The sequence below is a fragment of the Suncus etruscus genome, chromosome 7 (assembly GCF_024139225.1).
Source record: "Suncus etruscus isolate mSunEtr1 chromosome 7, mSunEtr1.pri.cur, whole genome shotgun sequence".
Lineage (NCBI taxonomy): Eukaryota > Metazoa > Chordata > Mammalia > Eulipotyphla > Soricidae > Suncus > Suncus etruscus.
In genome coordinates, this window is record NC_064854.1 from 49,821,793 (window position 1) to 49,847,813 (window position 26,021).

Genomic DNA, 26,021 nt, shown 5'->3' on the forward strand with positions numbered 1-26,021 from the left:
CCCAGCTGCAATCACAAAATCCCCAAGCCAGCTCAGGACAGAAAGGCCAATATACCTCCAACCACCTATAACACAATTAAACAGACCACTTTTGACTCGTTTTGCTTTTGAGGGCGCCATACCAGGTGATGCTCAGGGATTACTCCTGGCTATGTGCTCAGAAGTTGTTCCTGGCTTGGGAGTCCATATGGGATGTCACGGGATCAAACCACAGTCTGTCCTGGGTCAGCCATGTGCAAGGCAAGTGCCCTACCACTGCGCTACCACTCTGGCCCCTAAACAGATCACTTTTTAAAAACATCTTGAAACTCCAGCACTCCAATCCACCTAATCCAAAGAATAATGAGGAAACTAAGGAAGACTCCAGCAACTAGGGATATGGAGAGAAATCCTAGCAATTTTCTAAGTCCTCCAAAGCGCACAAATCCTATAGATAGACCTAAATTCAGGATTTAATGTCTTAGCAATGGAATTCAAGGAATCACTAACCAACAAAAATGAAGAAATCTATAGAAAACAATTTAACCAACTCAAAGAAGAACTCTATCAGATGATGAGAGAATCCATACAAATAGAACTAAGAACTCTAAAAAACATGTTAGCAAGTCATAGTAGCAGAATTGCACACATAGAGAATTGCATGGATGAACTTGAATACAAAATACAAGCCAAAAACAACAAAGAAGTCAATAAAGAAATGAGAGACAAAAATTGGAGTAAAATGTGAGATACTTAATGAACAAAGACAAAAGAAATAATATATAACTAACAGAAATACAAGAAGGGGAGAGAAAAGGGAAAGGGGGAAAAAGTAGTGAAAGAAATAATAGCAGAGAATTTTCCCACTCTCTGGAAAGAGATGGCTGTACAAATCCAAGAGACAAAAGAGTACCAAATGGCAAAAAACAAAGAGATGAAATCTTCAAAGCAATAAGGGAAAAAAACTATCTCAAGTACAAAGGGAGAAACATAAGAATCAAACCAGATCTTCCATTTTAAAAAACTCAGACAATGTGTAATATGACCTAGCATTCCCACTTTGGGGTATCTATCCCCAAGAGAGTAAAATATTGATACAAAATGAGTATGTGTATCACTATTCATCACAACACTCAGTACAATAACTCAGAGCTGGAATCAACCTAGATTTCAATAACAGATGAATGGATCATGAAGATGTGATACAGATATACAATGGAATATTACATAGCTGTAAGTAATGATGTAATAATGCAATTTGCTGTAACATGAATGTTAAATGAAGTAAGCCAGAAGAAGAATAAATATAGAATATCATTTGTGTGTTATTTTGAATATCTTTATGAAGAAATATAATAATTTAAATGGGATTGTCTAGAATACTTTAGGCCCCAGAGTTTATTGAGAAGGAAAGAAATTGAGTGGAGGAGGATAAATAAAAATAGGAAAGAATAGGTAAAAGGGACCAAGAGGTCGCAGGTGCATTGGTGGGTTAAGAAATAATGGAAGTAAATATCCATGCAGAGACAACAATAAGAAAATCATGAGACCTAAACTGGTACTGTTAGTCTTGAAGGCTGGGATCCAGGGGGTGGTCTCATGGGATACACTCTGGAAACATTGATGGAGGGATGTTAGCACTGGTAATGTGATTGTTCCTGAAACAGTATTTCTGAAACCCAAGTATGAAAACTTAGTACATCACAATGGTTTCAATAAAAATCAAAAAAGATCAACCTATTTAATATAAATTAAATGTATTAGTTCATAAAATGTATATTAATTAAACTTGTTAAATTTAATTAATTAATTTTTTGCTGCATCCTATCAGTTCTAATGGCTCAATTTGAGAAGGTATTTCTTTGGTTGTCAGGAGATGGTATAAGATTAGTACAGAAGAGAATACTCAGTTTTAATTCATAGCACCACACAGTCTCCTGAATATGGAGTAACAGGCTGCTCAGCTCAGCTATATGTGGTCCTGGAGGCTCAGCATTGCCAGGGTAGCCCAGCCCACATATCCCTGACACTCCAGGATCAGAGTATCATCACATCCTCCGACCTCTGCACTGAGCCACTGAACCAACAGCTGGTTGGCCTAGAATCACCGGTGGGCTACCTGGGTCTCCTCAACCAATTTCCTCTTTCTATCTGAAAATTAATTAGGAAGGTCACTGCATATTAGGAGGTGGTGTCAGATGACCTGTGTCTTATTGCACCTGCCATCTGAGAATATTTGTGTAATACAGGGTTTGTAACACAGTAGTGTAATAGGATTATAGCACCTATAGGATGATTTGTGAATTTAACAAGCTAAGAAGGGCTATCAGGAAATAAAAATTATAATTCAAAAATTTGGGGGGTTATTTTGGAGGGGCACACCCAAAGGCATTCAGGAGTTACTCCTGGCTCTATACTCAGAAATTACTCCTGGAACGCTCGGGAAATGGGATATGAGGGATCGGATTCTGGTTGACCATGCACAAATCTAACACCCTAGCTGCTGTGCTATTGCTCCAGTTCCTTAATAGTTCACATTTATGTCCGTGATTATTATTAGCCACAATATGATTGGTATAAAAGCTGATACATTTTAATTATTCAAGAGGTGAAACAAAAACCTATTTTATTAGCTTCTTTCGAACAACACAAGATCACATTTATATGTTACAACTTAAAAAATTTGGAGGATTGAGGGAGAAGAGGGAAACTCACCGACACAAATGCTTGAGATTTTGTTTCATTCAGCTGAAGTTGCAATTTCCTTTCATTGTCATAGACTCCATAGAGCCTCTTGGACCAAGTCTGAGGTACTCTGCTTTTGAATTTTAATGAACTATATAAAGCAAATATCCTCTGTAAATCTAGGACCAGGCAGCTGCAGTTGTAGAAGATGACACCAAGTTCTTTCATCTGTGAAATTAAATTTTAAAGCATCAATGCCATGTGTGCCTGAAGGTATTAGTTTTTAAAAATTCACAAGAATGTAGTAGAGATTATCTCCCCTTGATATACAATAGTTTTTTTGTGACATTATGGAAGTCATGAATTTTAAACATGTATTTTTAAAATTTAGGATACTTATATGACTTTTGCATTTGTTTTTTTTTTTTTGTTTTGTTTTTGTTTTTGGTTTTTGGGCCACACCCTGTGACGCTCAGGGGTTACTCCTGGCTATGCGCTCAGAAGTTGCTCCTGGCTTCTTGGGGGACCATATGGGACGCCGGGGGATCGAACCGCGGTCCGTCCTAGGCTAGCGCAGGCAAGGCAGGCACCTTACCTCCAGCGCCACCGCCCGGCCCTGACTTTTGCATTTGTGAGCTTGCAGGAAAGTTGCTAGCCAACTATGCTGCAACCTCCTCCTAAGTTACTTTGACTAATTTACATATTATTTTATATTGGTTCTTAAAATTTATTTTATTAAACTAAAAAAAAGTGGTGATATTTTAATTTTTCTAATATCCTAAAATATTATTTTCTCTAATTTTTTATTGTAGTGACTTATTTTTTACAAGTGCAAATTATTAAGGGGTATAGTATTTTGAGTTTTTTTCAGATTGAACTAATAACACTGCTATTTATGTTTTCCTAAAATCTTACCCTTTCAGATCTCTCAACAAAAGGCTGGCACATAGGATCCAGCACTTTAGCAAGATCATTACATAAATCATTAGTATTTAAGTTATTAGAAACATGTTATTTCAACTACATAAAATTTTAAAAAAACCTGAAAAGGTAATATAGTGGATAAGGCATTTGCCTTACATGACTTAAAAAAGGTTAAAACTCTAACATTTCATATGGTTTCTGAACTCTAGTAGCTGTGTTCTCTAGTGTAGAGCTACGTAGAACCCTGAGCAGTGCCAAGTGTGCTTCTCTCATCTCTCTTATCTAACCCCAAAATCATTAAATTAAAAAAGAAATCTCAAGTTTCTTAGTGAGACATTATTGTACACCAATGTTAGCCTTAACTATTTACCCATGAACTTTTTGTTATATAAAACAGCCAAACTATTATTTTATATGTGTTCGCTCATTTTTGATATATTGCAGCTAGTATTTGTTTCTGTAGTTATTTTCAATTGAACATATTCATTACTCATGCATGTTTTATTAAAGTTATATATCTATATAAATTACAATTTTGAAGCTTGATTTTCTTAAAGTTTCCTTGAAGCTTTCTTGATTTTTTTGAAGTAAAATTACTTGATTTGGACTTTCTTGGTAAATAAATATCTACTTTTCTTCTTCAGAAAAGAATCTGTTCATTTTCTCTTCCCATTTTTGATAGATTTTATTTTGTATTGACTTTTTAGTATTCTTGTATATCTTTGATATAACCTTCCATATGATGTATTGAATGCAAATATTTTCTCCCATTTAGTAGAGTGCCCTTTAGTTTTAGCCCATTTTTCTTTTGCAGCAACTTTTAAATTTGATTCAGTGTCATTTGTTTGTTTTTGTTTTATTGTCTTTTCCAATGGAAACTGCTCTTTGAGGTCCATCTCTTGGAGCATTCTACATATGGTTTTTATTGTACTTTATGAATTTTGGTCTAAGTTCCAAGTAACTGACATATTTGAATTGACCTTGGTGTAGGAGATAAAATATAGTTTACTTTTATTTATTTTTTTTATCTGTTATCAGTTTTCTCAACACCATTTGATCAAGACACTGTGTTAACCCTCTTTATGTATTCAGCTCCATTGTTGAAAATTGGGTGAATTACATCTGGGGACGTGTCTTTGGGTTCTCACTTCTAATTCATTGATCAGTCTTTCCTTGTGGTAACACCACCTGCTTTGATCACTGTAGCTTTATAAAGCAATTTCAGTTTGGATAATGTGACATCAACCAATTTCTAATTTACAGTGGGGCTTTGGCTGTTTGGGCTTCTTTACCATAAGATTTTATTAGTAACTCTTCTAAGTAGTTACAGAATGTAACTAGAATTTTGATGGAGACTATTGATCTATGCAATAATTTAGGCCTGATGATCATTTCAATAATAATTCTTCCCATCTATGAATGAGAAGTATTTTCATTTCTATGTGGTTCTCTTCTTTTATAAATGATTTACAATTTTCCTGAAATTTTTTTTCATACCTTTTGGTAAGGTACTAGATACTTTTGACCACTGTTTAGAATTGTGTAGTCTTTTTGATCTTTTTCTTTTCTGGTTAAAATTTATTATAGGTATAAATCCTATAGATATTGGTGCACTGACTTCTAATCATTTAATTTGCTGTAATGGTTTAGTTTTTTTAATCTTTATTTAAACATTGTGATAACAAATATGATTGTAGTTGCATGATTTCAGTCATGTAAAGAACACCCCCTTGGCTAGTGCAACATTTCCACCACCAATGTCCCAAATCTCCCTTCTGCCCACCCCACCCACAACTGTACTCAAGACAGGCTTTCTACTTCCCTCATTCATTCACATTGTTAGGATAGTTCTCAATGTAGTTATTTTGCTAACAGCACTCATCACTCTCTGTGGTGAGCTTCATGTAATGAGCTACATCTTCCAGCCCTCATCTCTTATGTCTCTAAAAATTATTGCAAGAATGTCTTTCATTTTTCTTAAAACTTATAGATGAGTGAGACCATTCTGTGTCTTTCTCTCTGACTTATTTCACTCAGCATAATAGATTCCATGTACATCCATGTATAGGAAAATTTCATGACTTCATCTCTTCTGATGACTGCATAATATTCCATTGCATATATGTACCATAGTTTCTTTAGCCATTCATCTGTTGAAGGGCATCTTGGTTGTTTCCAGAGTCTGGGTATGGTAAATAGTGCTGCAATTAATATAGTTGTAAGGAAGGGATTTTTGTATTGTATTTTTGTATTCCTAGGATATATTCCTAGGAGTGGTATTGCTGGATCTTATGGGAACTCAATTTCCAGTTTTTGGGGGAATCTCCATATTGCTTTCCATAAAGGTTGGACTTGATGGCATTCCCACCAGCAGTGAAAAAGAGTTCCTTTCTCTCCACATCCCCAACAGCACTGCTTGTTTTCCTTCTTTGTGTTGTGTACCAATCTCAGTGGCATAAGATGGTACCTCATAGTTGTTTTAATTTGCATCTCCCTGATGTGGAGCATCTTTTCATATGCATTTTGGCCATTTACATTTATTCTTTTACAAAGTGTCTGTTCATTTCTCCTCCCCATTTTTTTGATGGGATTAGATATTTTTTTCTTGTAAAGTTCTGTCAGTACCTTGTATATTTTGGATATTAGTCCTTTATCTGATTGGTGTTGGGTGAATAATTTCTCCCATTCACTGGGTGACTTTTGTACTCTGGGTATTATCTCCTTTGAGGTGCAGAGGCTTCTCATCTTAATATAGTTCCATCTGTTTATCTCTGTTTCCACATGTTTGGAGAGTGCTGTTTCCTCCTTAAAGATGCCTTAAGTCTCAATATCATGGAGTGTTTTTACCTACATGTTGTTCCATATACCTTATGGATTCAGACCTGATATCAAGGTCTTTAATCCACTTGGATTTTACCTTCATACATGGTGTTAGCTGGAGGTCTGAGTTCGCTTTTTTGCATGTGGCTAACCAGTTGTGCCAAAAACCACCTGTTAAAGAGGCTTTCCTTGCTCCATTTAGGATTTCTTGCTCTTTTATCAAAAACTAGGTGGTTGTATGTCTGGGGAACATCTCTGAGTATTCAAGCCTAGTTCACTGTTCTGAGGATCTGTCTCTATTCCAATACCATGCTGTTTTGGTAACTATTGCTTTGTAATACAGCTTAAGATTGGGGAAAGTAATGCCTCCCATATTCTTTTTCCCAAGGAGTGCTTTAGCTATTCAAGGGTGTTTATTGTTACAAATTAATTTCAGCAGTGTTTGATCCACTTCTTTCAAGAATGTCATAGATATCTTTAGAGGAATTGCATTTAATCTGTACAATGCTTTTGGGATTATTGCCATTTTAATGACGTTGATCCTGCCAATCCAGGAGCAGGGTATTTGTTTCCATTTCTGCGTGTCCTCTTATTTCTTGGAGCAGTGTTATATAGTTTTCTTTATGTAGATTCTTCACATCTTTAGTCGGGTTGACTCTAAGATATTTGATATTTGATATTGTGGCACTAATGTAAATGGGGTTGTTTTCTTAATGTCCATTTTTTCCCTTTCATTATTGGTGTATAAAAAGGCCATTGATTTTTGTCTGTTAATTTTGTAGCCTGTCACCTTGCTATATGAATTTATTGTTTCTAGAAGCTTTTTGATAGACTCTTTAGGGTTTTCTAAGTAGAGTATCATGTCATCTGCAAACAATGAAAGCTTGACTTCTTCCTTTCCTATCTAGATTCACTTGATATATTTTTCTTGCCTAATCGCTATAGCAAGTACTTCCAGTACTATGTTGAATAGGAGTGGTGAGAGAAGACAGCCTTATCTTTTACCAGAATTTAGAGGACATATTTTTAGTTTTTATCCATTAAGGATAATATTTGCCATAGGCTTGTGGTAGATGGCCTTGACTATATTGAGAAAGGTTCCTTTCATTCCTGTCTTGCTGAGAGATTTTTTTTATTTATCAAGAATGACTGTTGGACCTTATCAAATGCTTTCTCTGCGTCTATTGATATGACCATGTGATTTTTATTTTTCTTGTTTTTAATATTCTGTATGATGTTGATAGATTTACGGATGTTAAACCTTCCTTGCGTTCCTAGGATGAAATTTACTTGATCGTAGTGAATGATCTTCTTGATGAGGCATTGGATCCTGTTTGCCAGGACTTTGTTGAAGATCTTTGAATCTGTGTTCACCAGGGATATTGGTCTGTAATTTTCTTTTCTTTTCTTTCTTTCTTTCTTTCTTTCTTTCTTTCTTTCTTTCTTTCTTTCTTTCTTTCTTTCTCTTCTTTCTCTTTCTTTCTTTCTCTCTTTCTTTCTTATTTCTCCTTCTTTCTTTCTCTTTCTTCTTTCTTTCTTCCTTTCTTCTTTCTTCCTTCCTCCTTCCTCCCTCACTCCCTTCATTTTCCTTCCTTCCTTCCTTCCTTCTTTCTTTCTTTCTTTCTTTCCGTTTTTGGGCCACACCCAACGGTGCTCAGGGGTTACTCCTGGCTGTCTGCTCAGAAATAGGCATGGGGGACCATATGGGACACCGGAATTCGAACCAACCACATTAGGTCCTGGATCGGCTGCTTGCAAGGCAAACACCGCTGTGCTATCTCTCCAGGCCCGGTCTGTAATTTTCTTTATTGGCAGCATCTTTATCTGGTTTTGGTATTAAGGTGATGTTGGCTTCATAAAAGCTATTTGGAAGTTTTTCTGTTTTATTCAATTTCATGAAAGAGCCTGGCCAGGATTGGTAGTAGTTCCTCTTGAAAGGTTTGAAAGAATTCATTCATCAATCCATCCAGGACTGAGCTTTTGTTTTTGGACAAACTTTTGATTACGATTTTAATTTCCTCAATCGTGATGGGTGTGTTTAGATATGCTACATCCTCTTTATTTAACCATGGAAGGTTATACGAGTTCAAGAATTTATCCCTTTCTTCCAGGTTCTCATATTTAGTGACATACAGTTTCTCCAAATAGTCTCTGAATACCCTTTGAATCTCTGCAGTATCTGTAGTGATCGCACCCTTTTCATTTCTAATACAGGTAATCAAGTTTCTCTACCTCTCTTTCTTTGTGAGTTTTGCCAATGGTCTATCAATCTTGTTTATTTTTTCAAAGAACCAACTTCTGCTTTTGTTGATCTTTCAAATTGTTTTTGGGTTTCTACTTCATTGATTTCTGCTCTTAACTTTGTTAATTCCTTCTGTCTCCCTATTTTTGTTCCTTTTGTTGATCATATTCTAATTTTATAAGCTGCATCATTAAGCTATTAATGATGCTTCTTCTTCCTTCCTGATGTGTGCTTGCAAAGCTATAAATTTTCCTTTCAGTACTGCTTTTGCTGTATCCTATAGTTCTGATAGTTTGTGTTTTCATTGTCATGTGTTTCCAGAAAAGTTTTGATTTCATCTTGGACCCACTGGTTGTTCAGTAGTAGACTGTTTAATTTCCAGCTGTTAAAGTTTTTCTAGTGTGTTCCTTTGTAGTTCATATCTAACTTCAGAGACTTGTGGTCATCAAAGGAAGCCTGCAAAGTTTCTATCCTCTTGATTTTATAGAGGTATGTCTTATGTGCCAGCATGTGATCTGTCCTGGATAATAACCCAGGTACGTTGGAAAAGAATGTGTATTCAGGTTTCTGAGGATGGAGTGTCCTATATATATCTACTAGGCCTCTTTCTTCCATTTCTCTTTTTAGTCTAGTATATTTTTGTTGGGTTTTAATTTGGTTGACCTATCAAGTGTTGACAGGGCCGTGTTAAGGCCTCCCACAATTATTCTGTTAATATTGATATCATTTTTCAGATTTGTCTCTAATTGTATTAAATAATTTGTTGTTCCCTCATTTGGGTGCATATATGTTTAGGAGAGTGATTTCTTCCTGCTGTACATACCCTTGATTAGTAAAAAAAATGACCATCTTTGTCCCTTACAACTTTTCTGAGTTTATAGTTTGTGTCTTCTGATATTAGTATGGTCCCTCAAGTTTTTTTTGTTTGTTTGTTTGTTTTTGTTTTTTGGGCCACACCTGTTTGATGTTCAGGGCTTACTCCTGGCTAAGTGCTCAGAAATTTTCCCTGGCTTGGGGGACCATATGGGACACTGGGAGATTGAGCTGCAGTCCTTCCTTGGCTAGCGCTTGAAGGCAGACACATTACCTCTAGCGCCACCTCACCGGCCCCAACACTCCAACATTTTTAAGGGTGTTGTATGCTTGGATGATTTTCCTCCAGCCTTTGATTTTGAGTCTATGTTTGTTGTTTGTTCTGACTATTAAGGTGTGTTTCTTGTAAGCAGCAGAAGGTTGGGTTCAGTTTTTTTTTTTTTTTTTGTCTTTGGGCCACACTTGGCGGTGCTCAGGTTCAGTTTTTTGATCCATTTCCCCACTCTGTCTCTTAATAGGTGCATTTAGTCCATTGACATTGAGAGAGATAATTGTCATGGGATTTATTGCCATCTTTGAGTAGAAGTTTGGGATGTTTTTGGTCTGTCTTTTCTTAAATTAAACTTTTCTGTTTTGGGCCCGGAGAGATAGCACAGCAGTGTTTGCCTTGCAAGCAGCCGATCCAGGACCAAAGGTGGTTGGTTCGAATCCCAGTGTCCCATATGGTCCCCCGTGCCTGCCAGGAGCTATTTCTGAGCAGACAGCCAGGAGTAACCCCTGAGCACCGCCGGGTGTGGCCCAAAAACAAAAAAAAAACTTTTCTGTTTTTCTTTTAAGGCTGGATTTGAGTCTGTAAAGTTTCTTAGCTGTTCTTTGTCTGTGAAGCCATGTATACTTCCTTCAAACCTTAAAGTAAGTTTTGCTGGATGCAGTATTCTAGGCGAAGCATTTATTTCATTTGTTTTGTCACTATGTCTCACCACTGCCTTCTGGCCTGAGTGTTTCTGGTGACAGGTCTGCTGTAAATTTCAAGGATGCTCCCTTGAATGTAACTTCCGTTTTTGATCTTGTTGCTTTCAGTATATTGTCTCTATCTGTGGGATTCATCATTGTGACAAGGATGTGTCTTGGGGTGTTTATCCTGGGGTCTCTTTTAGCTGGATCTCTTGGGGCATGCAGTATTTGGTCACATTCTTCTTTAGCTCTGGTAGTTTCTTTGTGATGATGCTCTTGACTGTTGATTTTTCCTGGAGATTTTTTTCTTGGGTCTCTGGGACTCCAGTGATACTTTTGTTTTCTTTATTTAAACATCTTGATTACAAATATAATTGTGATTAGCTTTCAGTCATGTAAAGAACACCGCCTTCACCAGTGCAACATTCCCACCACCAATGTCCCAAATCTCACTCCATCCCACCCCACCCCCACCTGTACTCCAGACAGGCTTTCCAGTTCCCTCATTCATTCACATGACTATGGTAGTTCTCTGTGTAGTTATTTCTATAACTTCACTCACCACTCTTTGTGGTGAGCTTTATGAAGTGAGCTGGAAGTTCCAGACCTCCTCTCATTGTCTCTAAGGATTGTTACAAAAATGACTTTTATTTTTCTTAAAACCCATAGATGTGTGAGACTATCCTGCATCTCTCTCTCCCTCTGACTTATTTCACTCAGCATAATAGATTCCATGTACATCCATGTATAGGAAAATTTCATGACTTCATCTCTCCTGACAGCTGCAAAATATTCCATTGTGTATATGTACCACAGTTTCTTTAGCCATTTGTCTGTTGAAGGGCATCTTGGTTGTTTCCAGAGCCTGGCTATTGTGAATAGTGCTGCAATAAATATAGGTGTGAAGAAGGGTTTTTTGTATTGTATTGTTCTTAGGATATATCCCTAGGAGTAGAATAGCTGGGTCAAATGAGAGCTCAATTTCCAGATTTTGAAGGAATCTCCATATCGCTTTCCATAGAGGTTGGACTAGATGGCATTCCCACCAGCAGTGGATAAGAGTTCCTTTCTCTCCACATCCCCTCCAGCACTGATTGTTCTTATTCTTTGTGATGTATGCCAATCTCTGTGGTGTGAGATGGTATCCCCTCGTTGTTTTGATTTTCATCTCCCTGATGATTAGTGATGAGGAGCATTTTTTCATGTGTCTTTTGGCCATTTGTATTTCTTTTTTTTTTTTTTTTTATCAAAACGCCAGTTCATTTCTTCTCCCCATTTTTCGATGGGATTAGATGGTTTTTTTTTTCTTGTAAAGTTCTGTCTGTGCCCTGTATATTTTGGATATTAGCCCCTTATCTGATGGGTGTTGGGTGAACAGTTTCTCCCACATGGTGGGTGGCCTCGTATCCTGGGCACTATTTCTTTTGAGGTGCAGAAGCTTCTCAGTTTAACGTATTCCCATCTGTTGATCTCTGCTTCCACTTGTTTGGAAAGTACAGTTTCCTCCTGGAAGATGCCTTTAGTCTCAATGTCATGGAGTGTTTTACTGACGTGTTGTTCTATATACCTTATGGTATCAAGTCTGATATCAAGGTCTTTAATCCATTTGGATTTTACCTTCGTACATGATGTTAACTGGGGGTCTATGTTCGCATTTTTGCAAGTGGCTAACCAGTTCTGCCAGTACCACTTGTGGAAGAGATTTTCCCTCCTTCACTTAGGATTTCTTGCTTCTTTGTCAAAAATTAGGTAATTGTATGTCTGGAGAACATTGTCATATAACTCAAGCCTATTCCACTGATCTGAGGGTCTGTCTTTATTTCAATACCATGCTGTTTTGATAACTATTGCTTTGTAATGCAGTTTAAAGTTGGGGAAAGTAATGCCTCTCATTTTCCTTTTCCCTAGGAGTGCTTTAGCTATTCGAGGGTACTTATTGTTCCAGATAAACTTCGTAAGTGTTTGATCCACTTCTTTGAAGAATGTCATGGGTATTTTTAAGGGGATCACATTAAATTTGTATAATGCTTTGGGGAGTATTGCCATTTTAATGATGTTAATCCTGCCAGTTCATGAGCAGGGTATGTGTTTCCATTTTCGTGTGTCCTCTCTTTTTATTGGAGCAGGGCTTGATAGTTTTCTTTGGATAGGTCCTTCATGTCTTTGATCAAGTTGACTCCAAGATATTTGAGTTTGTGTGGCACTATTGTGAATGGGATTGCCTTCTTAACGTCCCTATCATTATTGGTGTATAAAAAGGCCATTGATTTGTGTGTTTTAATTTTGTAGGCTGCCACCTTGCTATATGAGTCTATTGTTTCTAGAAGCTTTCTGGTAGAGTCTTTAGATTTTTCTAAGTAGAGTATCATGTCATCTGCAAACAATGAGAGCTTGATTTCTTTCTTTCTTTCTTATCTGAATTTCCTTGATATCTTTTTCTTGCCTGATTGCTAGAGCAAACACTTTCAGTACTATGTTGAAGAGGAGTGGTGAGAGTGGACAGCCTTGTCTTGTACCAGAATTTAGAGGAAAGGCTTTTAGTTTTTCTCCTTTGAGGATAATATTTGCCATTGGCTTGTGGTAGATGGCTTCAACTAGATTGAGAAAGGTTCCTTTCATTTCTATCTTGCTGAGAGTTTTGAGCAAGAATGGGTGTTGGACTTTATCAAATGCTTTCTCTGCATCTATCGTCATGTGATTTTTATTTTTTCTTGTTGTTGATGTTGTGTATGATGTTGATAGATTTACGGATGTTAAACCATCCTTGCATTCTTGGGATGAAACCTACTTGGTTGTAGTGTATAATCTTGATGATGCATTGGATCCTATTTGCCAGGGTTTTGTTGAAGATCTTTGCATCAGCATTCATCATGGATATTGGTCTGTAATTTTCTTTTTTGGCAGCATCTTTGTCTGGTTTTGGTATCAAGGTGATGTTGGCTTCATAAAAGCCTTTTGGGAGTGTTCCCGTTTTTTCAAATTTATGAAAGAGCCTGGCTAAGATTGGTAGTAGTTCCTCTTGAAAGATTTGAAAAAAAATTTATTAGGAAATCCATCTGGGCCTGGACTTTTATTTTTGGGCAGATGTTTGATTACAGTATCAATTTCCTCAGTAGTGATGGGGGTGTTTAGATATGGTACATCCTCCTTATTTAACTGTGGAAGGTTATAAGTGTACAAGAATTTTTCCATTTCTTCTAGGTTACCATGCTTAGTAGCATAAAGTTTCTCAAAGTAGTCTCTGATTACCCTTTGGATCTCTGCAATATCTGTTATGATCTCCCCGTTTTCATTTCTAATACGGTTTATCAGATTTCTCTCTCTCTTTCTTTGTGAGTTTTGCCAATGGTCTAGCAATCTTGTTTATTTTTTCAAAGAACCAACTTCTGCTTTTGTTGATCTTTTGGATTGTTTTTTGGTTTTCCACTTCATTTATTTCTGCTTTCAGCTTTGTTATTTCCTTCTGTCTCCCTATTTTTGGTTCCTTTAGTCATTTTCTAACTTTTGAGCTGCGTCATTAAGTTATTCAGGTATGCCCCTTCTTCCTTCCTGATGTGTGCTTGTAGAGCTATAAATTTTCCTCTCAGGACCGCTTTTTGCTGTGTCCCATAGAATCTGGGAATTTGTCTCTTCATTATCATTTGTTTCCAGGAACGTTTCGATTTCCTTTTTGATTTCATCTCAGACGCACTGGTTGTTCAGTAGCAGGGTGTTTAATTTCCAATTGTTAAAGTTTTCTTCTGTGTGCCTTTGTAGTTCACATCTATTTTCAGAGCCTTGTGGTCAGCAAAGGTAGCCTGCAAGATTTCTATCTTCTTGATTTTATGGATGTATGTTTTATGTGACAGCATGTAGTCTATCCTGGATAATGACCCATGTACATTGGAGAAGAATGTGTATCCAAGTTTTTTGGCATGGAGTGTCCTATATATCTACTAGTCCTCTTTCTTCCATTACTCTTTTCTTTTTTTTTTTTGGGGGGGCCACACCCGGTAACGCTCAGGGGTTACTCCTGGCTATGCGCTCAGAAGTTGCTCCTGGCTTGGGGGACCATATGGGACACTGGGGGATTGAACCGCGGTCCGTCCAAGGCTAGCGCAGGCAAGGCAGGCACCTTACCTTTAGCGCCACCGCCCGGCCCCTCATTACTCTTTTCAGGGCTAGTATGTTTTTGTTGGGTTTCAGTCCAGTTGACCTATCAAGTGTTGATAGTGCCGCGTTGAGGTCTCCCACAATCATTGTGTTATTGTTGATTTCTTCTTTCAGATTTGTCAGTAACTGTATTCATTTGCTGGTCTGTCATTGGGTACATATTTGTTTAATAGTCTGATTTCTTCCTGTTGCACATATCCCTTGATTAGTACATAGTGTCCATCTTTGTCCCTTACCACTTTTCTGAGTATAACGTTGGTGTCATCAGATATTAATATGGCCACCCCAGCTTTTTTCAGGGTGTTGTTTGCTTGGATGATTTTCCTCCAGCCTTTGATTTTGAGTCTATGTTTGTTCTAACTATTCAGATGTGTTTCTTGCAGGCAGTTGAAAGTTGGATTCATCTTTGTGACCCATTTTGCCACTCTGTGTCTTTTAATTGGTGAATTTAGTCCATTGACATTGAGGGAGATGATTGTCATAGGATTTAATCTCATCTTTGTAGATAAGTTTGCTGTGTTTGTTGGTCTCTCTTGTCTTAGAGTAGACCTTTCAGTTTTTCCTTTAAGGCTGGTTTTTCATCTGTGAGGTTTCTGAGCTGTTGTTTATCTATTAAGCTATGTATTCTTCCTTCAAACCTGAATGTGAGTCGGGCTGGGTGCAGTATTTGGTCTGTGAGTCTTAGGGATGTTCCTTTGAATGTAATTTTCCTTTTTGATCTTGCTGCTTTCAGTATTCTATCTCTATCTGTGGTATTTGTCATTGTAACAAGAATGTGTCTTGGGGTGTTTTTTTTTGGGGGGGGGGTCTCTCTTAGCTGGCACCCTTCAGGCATGCAGGATTTGATTGCATGTAGTCTGGGAGTATCTCTTTGATGATGTCTTTGACAGTTGATTCTTCCTGGAGATCTCCTACCTAGGTCTCTGGGACTCCAATGATTCTTATGTTGTTTCTGTTGAGTTTATCAAAGACTTCTATTTTCATCTGTTCGCATGCCTTGAGTACTTTTTCCATTTCCTGTTCATTTGTCTTAAGGTTCTCTTCCAATTTCTTCTGTTGTGTTGAGTTTTTCTGCATCACATCTTCCAGTACATTGATTCTGTCCTCAGCTGCTGTTACCCTGCTGGTGAGGCCATCCATTGAGGTTTTCAGTTGAGCTACCATCTTTTTCAGATCTGTTGTTCAGGTTGGAGTTTTCTGATTTCTGTCTTTGTGTTCTGTTCAGATCGATCTATGCTTTCTTTGAGTTCTACAAACACCTTCCATATTGCTATTTTAAGTTCCTTATCCGAGAGATTAATCAGATGGTTGGAATTTATTAGGTCATCCGAGCTTTTGTCTTCATTCTCTGTGCACGACGTTTGCCTGCGAGGTTTCCCCATTGTCACGCCTGTAGTGTGGTTTTTCCTGCATGTTGTGTTGGGGTTCATTGGTTAGAAAGAGTGTGCGGCCGCAAAGTGAAGCTCTTGTAGTTGACAGTTTTTTTGGGGTGCACTCCCTAGGCCTCTGAGGAGACATTCAGGTATTCAAGAAACACAGACAGGCACAGGAGAAATGTCCCATGAAGTCCTCAGAGTGATCAAAGGCACAGCAGGGTGGATCCTCTGCAGGCCAGAGAGCTCAGCTCATTGGATGACGACCCCCACAGCCAGAGTTTACTCACTGGGCAGCTTCAAACTGCATTTTTTGGGGGGGTGCAGTCCTAGGAGGCCTTCAGGTATTCAAGAAACACAGACAGGCACAGGGGAAATTTCCCTTGAAGTTCTCAGAGTGATTAAAGGCACAGCAGGGCAGAGCCTCTGCAGGCCAGAGAGCTCAGTTTATTGGATGGCGACCCCTACAGCCAGATTTTACTCACTAGGCAGCTTCAAAGTGCAGTTTTTTTGGAGGTGCGCTCCCTAGGCCTCTGAGGAGACCTTCAGGTATTCAAGAAACACAGACAGGCACAGGAAGCAGTGATTCTTAGGTTGTTTCTGTTGAGCTTATCAAAGACCTCTTTTTATCTGTTCATATTCTTTGAGTAATTTTTCCACTGTCTGATCATTTGCTTTAAGGATATTTTCCAATCTCTTCTACTGTATAAAGTTGTTATGCATCTCATCTTCCAGCTCACTAATTATATCCTCAGCTGTTGTTATCCTGTGGGAGAGCTTATCCATTGAGTCTTTTAATTAATCTACTGAGTTTTTCAGACCTTTTATTTGAGCTGATATTTCAGTTTAGAGGTTTCTGATTTCTATCTTCATATTCTATTTATTATTACTAGTGTTCTGTTCTATACTTTCTTTGAGTTCTGTGAACATCCTCCATATTTTTCCTCTAAACTCCATATTTGAAAGATTAACTAGGTGGTGGCCGTTGTTGGGTCATCAGAGTTGCCATCTTCATTCTCTATGTCTGATGTTGGTCTTGTGGGTTTTTCTACATGTTGTTGTAGTATTCATTGGCTAGGTGGAATGCTTGGCCACGAAGCTCCTCTGCTTCCACCCCTTGTGGTGGGAAAACCCACTCAGAAAAAGCCTACAACACATCACAAAGAATGAGAACAAGCATTGTTGGCGGGGATGTGGAGAGAAAAAAAACTCTTATCCACTGCTGGTGGGAATGCCGTCTAGTTCAACCTTTCTGGAAAGCGATATGGAGATTCCTCCAAAACTGGAAATTGAGCTCCCATACGATCCAGCTATACCACTTCTAGGAATATACCCTAGGAACACAAAAATACAATACAAAAATACCTTCCTTACACCTATATTCATTGCAGCACTATTTACAATAGCAAGACTCTGAAACAACCAAGAAGCCCTTCAACAGATGAATGGCTAAAGAAACTGTGGTACATATACACAATGGAGTACTATGCAGCCATCAGGAGAGATGAAGTCATAAAATTTTCCTATACATGGATGTACATGGAATCTATTATTCTGAGTGAAATAAGTCAGAGAGAGAAAGATGCAAAATGGTCTCACACATCTATGGGTTTTAAGAAAAATGAAAGACATTCTTGTAATAATTTTCAGAGACAAAAGAGAGGAGGGCTGAAAGTTACAGCCCACTTCATGAACCTCACCACAGAGAGTGATGAGTTTAGTTAGAGAAATAACTACATTGCGAACTATCCTAACAATGAGAATGTATGCTAGAAATAGAAAGACTGTCTAAAGTACAGGCGGGGGTGGGGTGGGGAGGAGGGTTATTTGGGACATTAATGGTAGGAATGTTGCACTGGTGATGGGAGGGTGTCCTCTTATGTGGCTGAAACTCAATCCCAATCATATGTGTAAGCAAGGTTTGAAGAAGAAGAAGAAGAAGAAGAAGAAGAAGAAGAAGAAGAAGAAGAAGAAGAAGAAGAGGAGGAGGAGGAGGAGGAGGAGGAGAAGAAGAAGGAGAAGAAGGAAGAAGAAGAAGAAGGAAGAAGGAAGAAGAAGAAGGAAGAAGAAGAAGAAGAAGAAGAAAGAAGAAGAAGAAGAGGAGGAGGAGGAGGAGAAGAAGGAAGAAGAAGAAGAAGAAGAAGAAGGAAGAAGGAAGAAGAAGGAGGAAGAAGAAGAAGAAGAAGAAGGAAGAATAAGGAAGAAGAAGAAGAAGGAATAGTAAGAAGAAGAAGAAGAAGAAGAAGAAGAAGAAGAAGAAGAAGAGGAGAAGGAGGAGAAGAAGGAGAAGAAGGAAGAAGAAGAAGAAGAAGAAGGAAGAAGGAAGGAAGAAGAGAGGAAGAAGAAGAAGAAGAAGAAGAAGGAAGAAGAAGGAAGAAGAAGAAGAAGGAAGAAGAAGAAGAAGAAGAAAGAAGAAGAAGAAGAAGAAGAAGAAGAAGAAGAAGAAGAAGAAGAGGAGAAGGAGGAGAAGAAGGAGAAGAAGGAAGAAGAAGAAGAAGAAGGAAGAAGGAAGAAGAAGAAGAAGAAGAAGAAGAAGAAGAAGAAGAAGAAGAAGAAGAAGAAGAAGAAGAAGAAGAAGAAGAAGAAGAAGAAGAAGAAGAAGAAGAAGAAGAAGCAGAAGCAGCAGCAGCAGCAGCAGCAGCATGCCAGGGACAATCAAAGTTCCCAGGCTGGAGCAAGCAGGGGGAAGCCTCAAAATGGCTTCCATGATTAAGAGGCCCAGCAGAGTGGAAGACTCATCTCAGAAGGAGCGAGCCCTGAGGGGATGGATGCCAGGGACAATCAAAGTTCCCAGGCTGGAGCAAGCAGGGAGAAGCCTCAAAAACCATATTGGTTTAATATTTATAAGAACTATTTAGGTGATTTTGGGGGATAGCATATGTGTATTATTATTATGCCATCTGAAATAGTGTGATTTGACTTTATTTCAAATTTGGGTTCTTTTAATTTCTTTTACTTGCCTGATTGCATTTATAGTGCTAACACTGTATTAATTACCAACAGCTGACCAAAAAGATCAAGAATATACAAAAAACAAACAAGAGGACAAATGAAATTACCATGTTTGCACCCAGTCAGCTTCATAGACTCACCCTTTACTTGAAAGACATATAAACCAAGTGGTGAAAAATTATGGGTATACTGGCCACACCGCTAAAAACTGGTAATCTCAGGAGGTGAAGGTGGGCCAAGTTCCCAACCTGCTAAAGCCATCCTTGCTGCACCCAATACACAAAATTGCCATTTTGCCAATACCACCTTCACCATTCCTTTAAGGTTCTCTGCCGAGACACCAATTTGATCAAAACTCTAGTTATGGAGCTAGTATTGGAGCTGATATCACCAGAAATTATTTTGGAGTTTATGAGGGCATGCTTATCCTGTCTTCACATACTTCTGGAAGATCTGGCACCAGAAAAGCTGCCCCACAAAAACTGATGTATCAGCAATTGTGTTTGGAATTCCTGGACCACATGGCTATAGCTGCTATTTTGGTTTAAAACTGTCATCTCAGTAGAAACAAAACACTTTAGACACCAATGTGTATCTGAAGCCACCTAACTTTCAGAAACAAATAAAGTAAAAGAATGGTCATGAGCTAGCAACAAGAGATTACAACATCTTCTGAAAATATCTTAATGACATCATTGAAGATAGTTACTTTCATAAATTTGCTCGTTTTATTTTCATCTCTTTTCTTAATCTATTTTACTTTCTTTCTCTTTTTTAATTATTTTTTCCCATTTACGTAGAAACAAATGTATTATGATTAACTATGTCAACTATGTAATACATTGTCTTTAAAGAAGATAAATTAAATTAAATATTTTTTAAGTTGAAAAGTAGCCTAAAAAGAAATAAGCAGTATATCAGAGATCTGTGGGATAATTTTAATAGCAACAGTATAAAAATTATAAGTGTCCATAAAGAACAGAAAAACACATTTGATGAAGAAATAATAGTTAAATTAATAGGTATTTTCCAGAGTTGAGGAATGCAGGATGAAGGACCCCAGTGAAAACTGACTCAACTATGGAAACTTCAAGGAACATTGTAACCAGTGACAAAGTTGAAAGAAAGAGTTAGATATTTAAAAAAAGAAATTTCAAAGAAACAACAAAAAAATAAAACCCAGGGCCAGAGAGATAGCATGGAGGTAAGGTGTTTGCCTTTCATGCAGAAGGTCATTGGTTTGAATCCCGGTATCCCATATGGTCCCCCAAGCCTGCCAGGAGTGATTTCTGAGCGCTGCCAGGTGTGACCCCAAAAACTAAATAAATAAAATAATTAATAAAATTAAATAAATAAAATAAAATAAAACCCAATAAAATTCACAGCAGATCTATCAAACAAGAATCTATGAGCCAGAAGTTCATGAATATTCTATTCAGATAGACTATCATTCATAATTCAAGAAAAGATATAAAGCTTCATAAGCAGGTAAAGGTTTGGGGAATTAATAGCTTTGAAACAAGTTTACAAAGAGTATTAAAACAGCATCTTTAAAGAATAGGATATATTTGCCAGTCCTTGGCATTAAGGAGAGCATGGTTGCTTCTACTAGATACTAAAAAAGGCACATTCACAAATAATTTACTATGATTTTATGTATTCCTCAAAACTAAAGTAATGTTAAATTGTGATTTTTCTATGTCTTCACAGTTTTATATATCTACAGAAAATGTATTGCAATTTATTTATTTATAATTGCTTTAATTACCAGGGTTACAAAAATGTCTGTGGTTGGGTTTCTACCATTGAATATACACCACCATTTACCAGCATAACTTTTCCACTACCTGTTTCCCATTTTTCTCCTCCCTCACACTCTGCCTGTCCATGGGAAAGGTATTCTATTTTCTTTCTCACCATCACTGTCAAGGTAGTAATTAGTGAAGTTATTTCTCTAAATGTGCTCACCTATCTTTGTGGTAAGCTTCATATCATGGGCTGGTCCTTGCAGCCCTCATCTGAATTGTGTCTGAATATTATTAACATACAGTTTTGTTTTTTTTTAAATTCCACAAATAAGTGGGAATATTCTGGTATATATCTCTCTCCCTCTGACATATTTTACACAACATAAAAGACCCTATGTCCATTCATGTATAGGAACATTTCATGTCTTCATTTTTCCTAACAGCTGCAATGCATTCCATTGTGTAGATATATCACTGTGTCTTTAGCTACTCATCTGTTATTGTATATATACAAAACATAGTACAAAAACTTCTGCACTCCTATATTTTTACAGCACTATTTACAATAACCAGAATATATATATATTTTTTATATGTGGATATGTATATCCATAGGATTGGTATTGCTGAATCACATAGGAGCTCAATTTCTAATTTTTTGAGAAATATCCATATTGTTTTCCAGAAGGTGGACAAGATGGCATTCCACCAGCAGTGAATGAGAGATTCTTTCTCCATACTTTCATGCCAGCATTGTTTATTCTTTTACTTTGTGATGTGTGCCAGGCTCTGTGGTGTGCGATGGTACCTCATTGTTGTCTTGATTTTCATCTATCTGACGCAGTGATGAGAATTTTTTTTATGTACCCTTTGGCCATCTGTATTTCATCTTTGAGGAATTGTCTGTTTATTTCTTTTCCCTAGTTTTGATGGGGTTAGAATTTTTTTTTCTTGTGATGGTCTGTCAGTGCCTTGCATGTCTTAAATATTAGCTTCTTATCTAATAGATATGGGGTGAATAGTTTCTTCCATTCTGAGTGTGGACTGTGTATGCTAGTTACAGTTTATTTTGAAGTGCAGAAGCTTCTCAGTTTAATTCAGTCCCATTTGTTTATCTCTGCTTCAATGTTTTGGAAAGTGATGGTTCTTCCTTGAAGATGCCTTTAGTCTTAATGTCAATGGAGTGTTTTGCTTACATTTTCTTCTATATACCTTATAGTTCAAGGTCTTTAATCCATTTTGATTTGAGCTTTATGTATGGTGTTAGATGGAGGTCTGAGTTTGCTTTTTTCCCATATGGCTGACCATAATGCTACTTGTTGAAGAGGTATTCCTTTCTCCACTTTGTGTTTCTTGCCCCTTTATCTAAGATTAATCGATTGTATGTCTGAGTATTATTCACTGAATACTCAAGTTTATTCCATGAATCTACAGGTCTGCCTTTATTCAAACACCATTCTATTTTAATGAATATTGCTTTATGATACAATTTAAAGTTTGGGAAAGTGATGCCTCCCAACTTTTACCTAAGGATTTCTTTAGCTATTTGTGGGCATTTATTCTTCCAAATAAATTTTAATAGTGTTTGATCTACTTTTTTTGAAGAATGTCATGGGTATGCTTAGAGGATTGCATTAAATCTGTACAATGCTTTGGGGAGTATTGCCATTTTAATTATGTTAATTCTCACAATACATAAACAGGGTGGATATCTACATTTCCTGTGATATGTTTTATTTCTTGAAGCAGTGTTTTGTTGGTTTTTTTTCTGTATAGGTTCTTCGCCTCTTTAAGTTTACTCCAATGTACTTGAGTTTCAGTGGTACTGTTGTGAATGGGTTTTTTTTTAAATGTTTCTTTCTTCTCTATCATTATTTGTGTATAAGAAGGCATTAATTTTTCCATATTAATTTTGTAGCTTGCCACTTTGCTATGTGAATCTATTGATTCCAGAAGCTTTTTGGTAGAGTCTGGAGTTTTCTAAATATAATATCATGTTATCTGTAAAAAGTGAGAGCTTGACTTCTTTCTTTCCTATCTGGATGACCTTGATATCTTTTTCTTGCCTATTTGCTAAGGTCAAAAATTCCAGTACTATTTTAAATAGGAGTGTTAGGAGGTGGCAGTTTTGTCTTTTGCAATATTTTAGAGGAACTTTGTCCAGAGATTCAAAGCACTATTACTGATACAATGGATTTTAGGGATGTGAACCAGCTGACAGTCCTCCTAGAAGAAAGAAGATATGGGGAGATAAAAATAGTTTAACACCAATTCCAGTATTGTTTTTCTTTTTCTTTTTCTTTTTTTTTTTTGGTTTTTGGTTTTTGGGCCACACCCGGTAACGCTCAGGGGTTACTCCTGGCTATGAGCTCAGAAGTTGCTCCTGGCTTGGGGGACCATATGGGACACCGGGGGATCGAACCGCGGTCCGTCCAAGGCTAGCGCAGGCAAGGCAGGCACCTTACCTTTAGCGCCACCGCCCGGTCCCAGTATTGTTTTTCATGATTTAGTTTTTGTCAATGTGCAACACCTTTCAGCAGTGTACATGCCACTTATGTCCCCAGTTTCCTTCCTACTCTCTCACTGCATGCCTCTGTAGCAGACTTAGTTTTTCTCAGTAGTATTCAATTGTGTATGAAGGCGAAGGATCTTCATCCAGTAATCAGTTTTTGGAAATAGAAAGGTTGTTTCTATACTTTGGATATTGTGAATAATGCTGTAATAAATAAATGAGTACTATATCTTTTCTGAAAAAAATTCTTGGACAATAGAGTAGATACAAAGCAGTTGAATTGATGTGTTCTTAATAATTTCTTTTTTTATATTCAGTTTTAATACTTAGTTTTTAGCGACATGTTAATATTGTTTTTGCATGAAGTTTTAACTACTTGACATTGTCACCAGCAGTAAATCAGGTTTGATTTCCTCCCTCCCCATCAACACAAATTATTGTTCTTTTCTTCATCCTTCTCCTTTTCATTTTATTCTTCCTTCTTCCTCTTCATTATCCTTTTAATGTTTACATGTTTTTGTTCTTTATTTCTTTTTTATAATCAAATTGAAAGCTATTTAATATTCCTAGGAAGTCTCTGCACAGTATTGAAACCCTGAATCAGATATATATTTCTTTTTTTTATTTAACAAACTTTATTACATACATGATTGTGTTTGGGTTTCAGTCATGTAAAGAACATCAGCCATCACCAGTGCAACATTCCCATCACCAACGTCCCAAATCTCCCTCCTCCCCACCCAACCCACACCTGTACTCTAGACAGGCTTTCTATTTCCCTCGTACATTCTCATTATTAGGATAGCTCAAAACGTGGTAATTTCTCTAACTAAACTCATCCCTGTTTGCATTGAGCTTCTTTTTTTTTTTTTTTGGTTTTTGGGCCACACCCGGTGACGCTCAGGAGTTACTCCTGGCTATGCGCTCAGAAGTCGCTCCTGGCTTGGGGGACCATATGGGATGCTGGGGGATTGAACCACGGTCCGTCCTAGGCTAGCGCAGACAAGGCAGGCATCTTACCTCTAGCGCCACCGCCTGGCCCCATGCATTGAGCTTCTTGAGGTGAGGTGTAACTTCCAGCTCTTTTCTCTTTTGTGTCTGAAAATTATTATTGTAAGAATGCCTTTCATTTTTCTTAAAACCCATAGATGAGTGAGACCATTCTGCATCTTTCTCTCTCTTTGACTTATTTCACTCAGAATAATAGATTCCATGTACATCCATGTATAGGAAAATTTCATGACTTCATCTCTCCTGACAGCTGCATAATATTTCATTGTGTATATGTACCACAGTCTCTTTAGCCATTCATCTGTTGAAGGGTATCTTGGCTGTTTCTAGAGTCTTGCTATGGTAAATAGTGCTGCAATGAATATAGGTGTAAGGAAGGGGTTTTTGTATTGTATTTTTGTGTTCCTAGGGTATATTCCTAGGAGTGGTACAGCTGGGTCATATGGAAGCTCGATTTCCAGTTTTTGGAGAAATCTCCATATTGCTTTCCATAAAGGTTGAACTAGACAGCATTCCCACCAGCAGTTGATAAGAGTTCCTTTCTCTCCACATCCCCACCAAAATTGCTTGTTCTCATTCTTTGCGATGTGTACCAATCTCTGGGGTATGAGGTGGTACCTCATAGTTGTTTTGATTTGCATCTCCCTGATGATTAGTGATGTGGAGCATTTTTTCATGTGTCTTTTGGCCATTTGTATTTCTTCTTTGTCAAAGTGTCTGTCCATTTCTTCTCCCCATTTTTTGATGGGATTAGATGATTTTCTTTTGTAAAGTTCTGTCAGTGACTTGTATATTTTGGAGATTAGCCCCTTATCTGATGGGTATTGGGTGAATAGTTTCTCCCACTCAGTGGGGGGCACTTGTATCCTGGGCACTATTTCTCTTGAGGTGCAGAAACTTCTCAGTATAATATATTCCCATCTGTTAATCTCTGCTTTCACTTGCTTGGAGAGTGCAGTTTCCTCCTTGAGGATGCCTTTAGTCTTAATGTCCTGGAGTGTTTTACCTACATCTTATTCTATATATCTTATGGTTTCAGGTCTGATATCTAGATCTTTCATCCATTTGGATTTAACCTTCGTACATGATGTTAGCTGGGGGTCTAAGTTCAATTTTTTGCAAGTGGCTAGCCAGTTGTGCCAACACCTTCAACACTTGTTGAAGAGGCTTTCTTTGCTCCATTTAGGATTTCTTGCTCCTTTATCAAAAATTAGGTGATTGTATGTCTGGGGAACATTCTCTGAGTAGTCAAGCCTATTCCACTGATCTGAGAGCCAGTCTTTATTCCAATACCATGCTGTTTTGATAACTATTGCTTTGTAGTACAGTTTAAAGTTGGGGAAAGTAATACTTCCAATATTCTTTTTCTAAATGATTGCTTTAGCTATTCTAGGGTGTTTATTGTTCCAAATGAATTTCAAAAGTGCCTGGTCCAATTCTTTGAAGAATGTCATGGGTATCTTTAGAGGGATAGCATTAAATCTGTATAATGCCTTGGGGAGTATTGCCATTTTGATGATGTTAATCCTGCCAATCCATGAGCAGGGTATGTGCTTCCATTTCCATGTGTCCTCTCTTATTTCTTGGAGCAGGGCTTTATAGTTTTCTTTGTATAGGTACTTCACATTTTTAGTCAAGATGATTCCAATATATTTGAGTTTGTGTGGCACTATTGTGAATGGGGTTATTTTCTTAATGTCCATTTCTTCCTTATTACTATTGGTGTATAGAAAGGCCATTATTTTTTGTGTTAATTTTGTAGCCTGCCACCTTGCTACATGAGTCTATTGTTTCTAGAAGCTTTTTGGTAGAGTCTTTAGAGTTTTCTAAGTAGAGTATCATGCCATCTGCAAACA

The 26,021-nt window shown here is 37.5% G+C and overlaps 1 protein-coding gene across 1 annotated transcript in view; it reads right to left on the reverse strand.

The window, feature by feature from the left end:
* Window positions 1-26,021, reverse strand: part of PLD5 (phospholipase D family member 5) — a 273,586-nt gene that overhangs the window by 34,083 nt on the left and 213,482 nt on the right. Inside the window, exon 6 of the mRNA XM_049776491.1 lies at window positions 2,695-2,892. Coding sequence (XP_049632448.1) covers window positions 2,695-2,892 — 198 coding nt within the window. The remainder of the gene's footprint in view (window positions 1-2,694; window positions 2,893-26,021) is intronic.